The following is an 8,233-nucleotide window of genomic DNA, read 5'->3' as shown; positions in this document are numbered from 1 at the left end:
GCCGTTCCTCATCACACTTGTGCTCCAGACCCTTCACCAGCTCTGTTGTCCCTTTCTGGACCCACTCCAGCATCTCAATGTCCCTTCTTGTAGTGAGAGGCCTAGAACTGAACACAGGATTTGAGGTGCAGCCTCACCAGGGTCCAGAACAGGGCAATGATCCCTGCCCTGGCCCTGCTGGCTACACCTTCTTGGCTGCCTGGACACAAGATGGCTCATGTTCAGCACCATCAGTCAGCACCCCCAAGTCCTGTCTACCAGGAATGGTGGCAAACTTACAAGCTGGTGAAGGATGGGGATCCAAGGAATGCAGGTAGCAGAATGGCGATCAGAAGAGCACTGGGACTAGAGCAAGGGAGCAAAGCATCAGCAGGAAAACTGCTCTAAGGAATTAGTTATGGTGAAATATAAAACAGGCTCGAAAAACCTCCATAGTATGGTCCTGAAGAGCTCCTTATATATGTGTGTAATGGCCCTGAGTTACGTAGTTCTGTGTTGTTCACCGCTGCAGTTTTGACAGCTCAGTGCAGAAATGCATGCAGCACGCATGCGGTGTTGAGGAAACCGATGAGACACAACAAGGCGTCCCTCACGGCCTTAGCGTTACCTTCTTCACTATTATTCCACTGGGACCGTGAATTCGGGGAGTTGCCTAGTATTTTTGCTCTCCCTTTGTGTGTTCTCAAAGCGCCTTTTATGGGAGGAACCTTTACCCGTTCTCTGGACTACAGCCTCCCGCCCGCACCGGCGGCCTCTGGGCAAGGCCGGACCAGTCACCGCTGAGCTCCAAGCGCCGCCAGGCCGCGCAGTTCACCGCCGAGCTATCGATATGCACTGGCAGCTCCTCACCAATCGTGACATCAGCGATCGGCTACAAAGCCGCCGTGTCCATTTCTCCCACCGCTTCCCGGGTGATGCGTCCCGGCGTCATCTGAACGGCGGAGGGAGTCCTAACTATCCTGCGTGGAACAGCGGAAGTGCGGCCAGCGGAGGTAGTGCGGAGGGTTGTGGCGGCCGGCTCTGGCCGGGGGCTGCCCGTATCGGAGCCGGGCGGGACGGCAGCTGTGGTGCAGGGGAGTCCCGTGGTGTCAGGGTTTAACACTTGGTTTAAACGTTAAAAGTATTTACTAGCCTTTAAACGCACGGTGAGGTCCGGTAGCTCTTGGTACCGGGGACAGATCACCACCGCTTGTTTATCTCTGTCATGTAGCATTGCTAGGGCCAGACGAGGGTCCCTGATTATCATGCAGCAGTTGACAGCGTGTTGTAGAAAGCTGCGTGTTAGGCTATCACCGGTTTAAAGACCTCTGCAGTGATATGTATATTGCCTCTTCTTAAAATACCCGGGCGACCTGTCTGAAAAATGTACAATGACAAATTTGGGCCAGGATTTAAAGCAGCCTTATGTTTTTTTTTTTTTTTTTAAGAGAAGTCCTCTTTAGTAAGTGCTGGATTTAGCTTTTTACTTTTTAATGCCACTGTGGTGTACTTGTGCTCCCATGGGAAAAAGCATATGTGTGTATTTTCCCTTTTATGAGGAGAGACTGTGGGAGCTGGGCCTGTTTGGTCTGGAGAAGAGCAGGCTGAGAGGGGATCTCGTTAATGCACGTAAATATCTCAGAGATGGGTGCCAGGAGGATGGGGCCAGACTCTTCAGTAGTGCCCAGAGACAGAATGAGGAGCAGTGGCCATAAACCACAGGAAGCTTCACCTCAACATGAGGAAGAAATTCTTTACACTGAGGGTGTCAGAGCACTGGAACAGGCTGCCCAGGGGGGTTGTGGAATCTCCTCTGGAGACATTCAATACCCACCTGGACACGTTCCTGTGTAACCTGCTCTGGGTGGCCCTGCCTTGGCAGAGGGGTTGGATTAGATGATCTCCAGAGGTTCCTTGCAACCCCAGTGATTCTGTGATTCTATGATCTGATGATCTTAGCAGGAGTGCATGAACCCAACAGCCCTGTATGTTCCCCATGCAGCTCCCTATGTATTTTACCAAAGACCTATCAATGCTCCGTTGCCCTTTTTATGAGGCAAAAAGCAGGTTATTGCCTGTATGAAATAGAACTCTTGAAACATACTCCTAGTCTGTTTAGAAAGGATATATTATTTGTTCTGCAGTGTGCTTGGTGGTACATTTCTCCAAGTCAAGCACACTCCATGCCACACTGGCTCCTTTGTTACATTTATACACAAAAGTTCAAGGTAGGGCACTAGCAGTTACAATGATTGGGCTGTACTCTACAGCTACAGGCTCTTAGATTCTCTCATCTCTGTTTAAAGACACAGTATAGATTTATTTTACTATGTCTGTCCTGGGAGTAAGGCTTTCTGTGGGCAAAGGTCTCTTACCTTAAGGGGAAGTGATTTTTAGTATTATAACAAAGATAGTCCACTTCAGGATACCTCCAAAATCAGTTTTATTGCCAACTTGACATTAAAGAGTTATATATCCTTCATCTGAGGATGTTATTGTCCTCCTCTGGGGCCCTTTGGCCTTCATTCTATCAGTTGTTATCTACCTAAACCAAGACAGTTGTTCTTTTAAACCTCAACAAATATACTTACATTGTTTCTTCTGGGGTAAATTTTTACCTCCCTGCTATAAATCCAGGATCAAGGTGACCTGCTGAAGCCTTTATCATAGGTGTTGGCAGAGCTGAGCTGCAGCCTCTGCCCTTCTCCTGTGTGCTGGATATGTGTGATCAGACCAGCTCCCAGCCTGGCAGATGCTGAGGCAAGGCAGAAGGGCTGTGGTGCAATGCTGCAGCATTACTGTTTGGCATGGCCCTTTTGTCTGCCCAAAGTACTTGTGCCATCCTGCCATCACTTCACATGCCTCGTGATACCTGAGGTCTGGTGGGGTTGTCTTCAAAGGAGATGGTGGTGGGTACATCTTGCTCAAACACAGCAGAGGTGCTGTCCCATGATGATCTAAATAACCCAAAGTTCATGAAGGGTAGGTGGAGGTAGAAAGATGAGGAGTCATGCCCAAGATATATAATTACCTTGGTGAGTGCCTTGGTGGCAGAACCAGGAAGGCTGTCTTGACTTTTGCTGGGAAAGGTTGGACCAGATGACTCTTGAGGTCCCTTCCACCCTGGTGTTCTATGATTCTATGACTCCTGAGTTTTCTAGACCATTTTGCCTGACAAAAAGATTGAGATGGCAACATCCTTAACAGGATAATGGTAGGACATACCGTTACAGGTGAATATACACTTCCTCCTTGAGATGACTGAAGCCATTAATGCTCATTGTTGCTATGTCCAGACAGCTGGTGGTTAAAGCCGTGGGGAGGAGTTTTGCAGCAAAACCAGAGAGTGCCCTGTAGTCCACAGCAATGCAAAATCCTATTCATGAGCAGCTTAAGCTAGAATAGCCCACTAGAGGCAGTCATAAAGTGAGTGTATTTCTGTGCCCTGTCTTCCATAGAACATACTATTCATGATTACAGACGTAGAAGCTACATCCGTCTTTCTTCAGGGTTGAAAGTAGGCTTTCATGTAAAAAGCAGGTTTTAATCAATTTAGTGTAATTGTGATGTTTTCGACATTAGCTGCTTTATTGATATATTTGTATCTTTTTTTTTCATCCCAGTTACAGGAACGTGCTTGAAGTGATTGATTTCTACCATGTTCTCACAGTGCTCATGGCATCTGTTAAAGACTGCAAAGCTTCAACTCCAAAGTCTGAATTTAAGTTTCCATTTACAAAACCACAGAAGAGCTTTCAGCAAGTCACTGCCTGAACGTCGAAGGAAAGTAGTAGTTACAGGTATTGGCTTAGTGTCCCCTCTTGGTGTGGGGACTGAGTTTGTGTGGAAGAACCTTCTCCAAGGAGACAGTGGGATTGTAGCACTCGAGGGGGAAGAATACAGAGGCATCCCGTGTAAAGTGGCTGCTTGTGTGCCAAGGGGAAATGGGGAAGGTCAGTTCAGTGAAGAAATGTTTGTGTCAAAATCAGAGACCAAATCCATGAGTTCTGCCACTGTGATGGCCATTGGTGCAGCAGATCTGGCAATGAAGGACTCCAGCTGGTCTCCCCAGTCTGAAGAGGATTGCTTAAGGGCTGGTGTGGCAATTGGAATGGGAATGGTTCCACTGGAAGAGATTTCTGGTACAGCTGCTTTATTTAAAACAAAGGGTTATAACAAGGTCAGCCCATTCTTTGTCCCAAAGATTTTAGTCAATATGGCAGCAGGCCATATCAGTATTAAATACCAACTGAAAGGGCCCAATCATGCTGTGTCAACTGCTTGTACCACAGGTGCACATGCTGTTGGAGACTCCTTTAGATTTATTGCTGCTGGTGATGCAGATATCATGTTGGCTGGAGGGACTGAGGCGTGCATTAGTCCTTTGTCCTTGGCTGGATTTGCAAGAGCTCGGGCCCTCAGCACAAGTTTTAATTCAAGTCCTAAAATGGCCTGCCGACCATTTGATTCACAGAGAGAAGGATTTGTAATGGGAGAGGGTGCTGCTGTGTTGGTCTTGGAAGAGTATGGACATGCTGTACAAAGAGGTGCTAGAATCTATGCAGAAGTTCTAGGTTATGGACTATCTGGTGATGCTTGCCACATAACAGCACCTAATCCAGAGGGAGATGGTGCATTCAGGTAAGAACTGTATATTGATTATGATAGATGCTTCATATGCTAATTATAGTGAGTACATTTGTTTCCATTATTGCATGCTTTTCCTAGAGAAATGCTGTTTAATCTTGAATTAATATTCCAAAAGCCAGAAAACTTAACCTGAAAATTGAAAGAACATCTGGTAGGGTTTTGCCCCAGTTTTCTTCTAGTAACAAAGTGAAAGCCAGTTCTTGCTAGAATCGCCTTTTTGGATATAGTTATGAAAACTTTCTGAATGTGAAAATATTTCGTGTTTGGTGCCTACAGCTGTTCACACAAAGTGTCAAAGGAAACCTCTTTTTTAAGATTTTTGTGTTATGATAGAACTTTTTTTCAGGTTCTCCTTTGCACTTTGTCCATAGAGAAAAGAGACACCCCGCTGTAAAAGCAGATTGTGTCATTTGTTGTGCTCCGAAAGGAGAATAGCATTCCTGAAGAAATCCCAAGTGATGGAAACTGTAGACCACTTGTAGGATTTAGTTTGTTAAAATAATTACCATACATGTAATTAGCATTAATTGTGGCTATTCTTAGTTAGAAAAGACTTGAGCTTTTCATAAGGAAAGCATTTAGTTCATATGCTGGTGCTACAAGCATGTTTAAATACTTCATTCTTGATGCAGCTAAGAGTGTTGGTGGAGGCGTGTAACAAATAGGCTTTAGCTTCATTGTTACTTTCCCCAAAAACCATTCACAAGTAGATGATATTAATTTAATTATCATTGACCTAATTAAATTACCAGTTAAATTACATATGTAAGTTCGGGAGCTTTGTGTAGGCTGAATACTACTGCTAACACTGGAATCTTTAGTAAAGATTTAGTTTGCATTATTCTGAATATATGTAACAAAATTCAATACATCACTGCACAAATAGATCAAATTCCTGCATGGTATTATGAAGCTGTGTTTGCATCTTTGTTGGGTTAACAGATTTTCCAAGAGGTGTAATATACCAGGTTTTCCCTCTACACTGTTTGATTCATACTTAATTTTTCTGCAGACTTGGGTGTGAGCTGAGTAATCAGCAGTGTTGTCTTTCAGATTTTCAGACTTGTTTACCCTTGAGATGATATGGCAGTAAATTGTAACAGAATTTTTCATGTATTTTGTGATTGCAGTAGCATATAAATTGAATTCACAGTAGGAAGTAGTTCAAAATTAATCTTGGTTTCTAAAAATGTTGAGCCTTTCCACCCTTGAGATGAGATAATACATTTTAATACAGTTTTCAAACCAGTATTTTATTACTGCTGTGGTATATGGATTATGTCCGTGTATATGCGTCTCTTACTTTTCTGGGGGAATTTTATTTGCTGCATGAAAAAGAATCAGGGGAATCTATTTTTGACATCTAGTAACTGACTTCAGTTGGAGACTAATATGTATGTTGGAAAAACCTGCAGGAATGGACAGGCAAAGCCAGACTCAGAAGTGTAGATATAAAGTGTGTTCTACACACTTGATCTGTAAATGTAAATGTGCCTTGCAGCTGACATTTAACTAAATTAATGTATCTGTTTCCCTCAGTAATCCTTTTTGCCTGCGTGTTGCCTCATTGTCTACTGACAGTGAGCATCAGTGACTTCCAGCTTAAACTAAGCTGTACGCTTCTGAGGGTAGAAGGCCATACTGGAGACATTTATATATGACCAACAGCCTGTGCTGTCGTTTTTTTGAGCTTCCTTTTATTTACTTGTTTTTCATGGATTTCAAAAGAGTCAGTGGTCTTTTGCGCAGAGATACTTAGGTGAGCTGTGTGTGCAGAGAGTGATGTTGGATTAATCTCTTTCTTTCTGTAGGAAATCTGTGAGAAAATCACAGTATGGAGCTGTATTGATCCTTCTGTGCTTTTCATAGAAAAAAGTATTTTATAGAGGCAGTCAAAGTCCACAGGTTATAGAGAGTTTGAATGAAACATACAATGTCAGAGTAGAAAAGTGTGACTTTTAGTAAATTTAATTTTCAGTGTAGGAATCTATGCTATCTCATTGAAATTTCTAGCCTCTGGGAAGCATGCTCAAGAGGAGGATGACTGCAGAATTTTTCTTTCATTGTCCAATATTTTTGTTTGATTGTTTTTTTTCCAATTCCCTAATACTGCAAATATGAGGGGAAATAAAAACTAATAAAAACTAGGGAATCTTTTCACTTAAAATGGGAAGGGGATTTCTTAGTCCATTGTACTGAATGTTACATTAATGCATTACTATACTAGAGAAACTTCAGGGGACAGAAGATAAATTTTTGCAATTATTTCAGGTTGTTATTTCAATATCAAATGTTTGTTTTTTAATTTTGCATTGAAAAGGATCTTTGAGATATTGATGTAGTTTGTGGAGTTATATCTTCTTTCTTTCTTTCTGTATTTTTCCCAACTGTGGAATTTTTATCAGCAGGTACCTGACTTTTTAGTGGGTCTCACCACTACTATCTTTCTTGAGTGGCTAACTGTAAATGCTGGTGTGTTTAGTTATGTGAATCCATCTCTTGTCATTTACATCTTGGTAAAGTATGTCATGCCGATTTTCATAGATGATAAACATTCTAAAGCATCCTATACTTTTGCTTTTGTTTTGTATATGTGTCAAAAAGCCAATGGGAAATTCATTCTGTCTTCTTTTCTTCTAAGGTGCATGTCTGCTGCAATAAAAGATTCTGGGATCAAGCCTGAAGATATTACGTACATCAATGCACATGCAACTTCTACACCTCTAGGAGATGCTGCTGAGAATCAAGCAATCAAAAGACTTTTTAAAGATCACTCACGTAATATTGCTGTTTCCTCAACAAAAGGAGCAACAGGACATCTTTTGGGGGCTGCAGGAGCTATTGAAGCAGCTTTTACTGCTCTGTCCTGTTACCACGGAATTTTACCCCCTACTCTAAACTTAGAGAAAACAGAGGCAGAGTTTGATCTCAATTATGTTCCATTAACAGCTCAGGAGTGGAAGACTGAAAAACGACGTATAGCACTCACAAATTCATTTGGTTTTGGTGGTACTAATGCAACTTTGTGCTTTTCAAGTGTTTAACTTACGGTGTGCATGTTTTGAAAAATGGCACTGACAATGATTTTCTGTACTGCCACCCTTGGTATGTACTGTGCTCTTTACCCAGCCTTGAGAATTGGTCATTTGATACATAAGGACTTTCTTCACCCTAAAATCAGTAATTTTAGAAGACAGAACTTCTTTTACTAATTTTAATAAAAGTAAATAAAAGACCTATTCTTTATGTTGTAAAGAAGTTTTTGTTCTTGACTAGAAGAGACATTGGCCTTTTTGTGGGTTTACTTCATTAGAACAGAGTTTTCTTATGCATGTGACACAGAAATTGCTCTGAAACATTTATGCAAAAGGGAGACTGGCTACCAAACTAATTTCCCTGTGCTGTGTTACTTCATTAGCCATGGTGTAGAGTGGTAACAGTGAAGGATACATACAGCATGGCTGATACATCTTCCATGTGGCACATGGAGAGAATTAGTAGATAACCTGGTTTGTTCTGAAATTTTGGACAAGAATAGCAAGGTAGATATGAAAGTATGGTATTAAGGATTTACAAGATAGTTACACAGAAAAGAAAGAGACTC

At 42.2% G+C, this 8,233-nt stretch overlaps 1 protein-coding gene across 1 annotated transcript; it reads left to right on the top strand.

The window, feature by feature from the left end:
* Positions 1 to 568: 568 nt before the first annotated feature.
* On the top strand, positions 569 to 7,884 carry OXSM (3-oxoacyl-ACP synthase, mitochondrial). The gene is made up of 3 exons (XM_005152836.3): positions 569 to 992; positions 3,603 to 4,620; positions 7,271 to 7,884. Exons 2-3 carry the CDS (start codon positions 3,638 to 3,640, stop codon positions 7,671 to 7,673), a joined length of 1,386 nt encoding a protein of 461 aa, XP_005152893.2. The 5' UTR covers positions 569 to 992; positions 3,603 to 3,637; the 3' UTR covers positions 7,674 to 7,884.
* Positions 7,885 to 8,233: the final 349 nt, after the last annotated feature.

This window comes from Melopsittacus undulatus, chromosome 1 (assembly GCF_012275295.1).
Source record: "Melopsittacus undulatus isolate bMelUnd1 chromosome 1, bMelUnd1.mat.Z, whole genome shotgun sequence".
Lineage (NCBI taxonomy): Eukaryota > Metazoa > Chordata > Aves > Psittaciformes > Psittaculidae > Melopsittacus > Melopsittacus undulatus.
The sequence above is the reverse complement of the archived record's forward strand: the minus strand, read 5'-3'. Positions and strand labels throughout refer to the sequence as shown.

What these genes read in the sequence shown, in the direction of transcription:
- OXSM (XM_005152836.3), top strand. Translation starts at nt 3,638, where the DNA reads ATGTTCTCACAGTGCTCATGGCATCTGTTAAAGACTGCAAAGCTTCAA. An exon ending in GAGGGAGATGGTGCATTCAG is followed by an intron (nt 4,621 to 7,270) that starts GTAAGAACTGTA and finishes TTTTCTTCTAAG; the next exon opens with GTGCATGTCTGCTGCAATAA.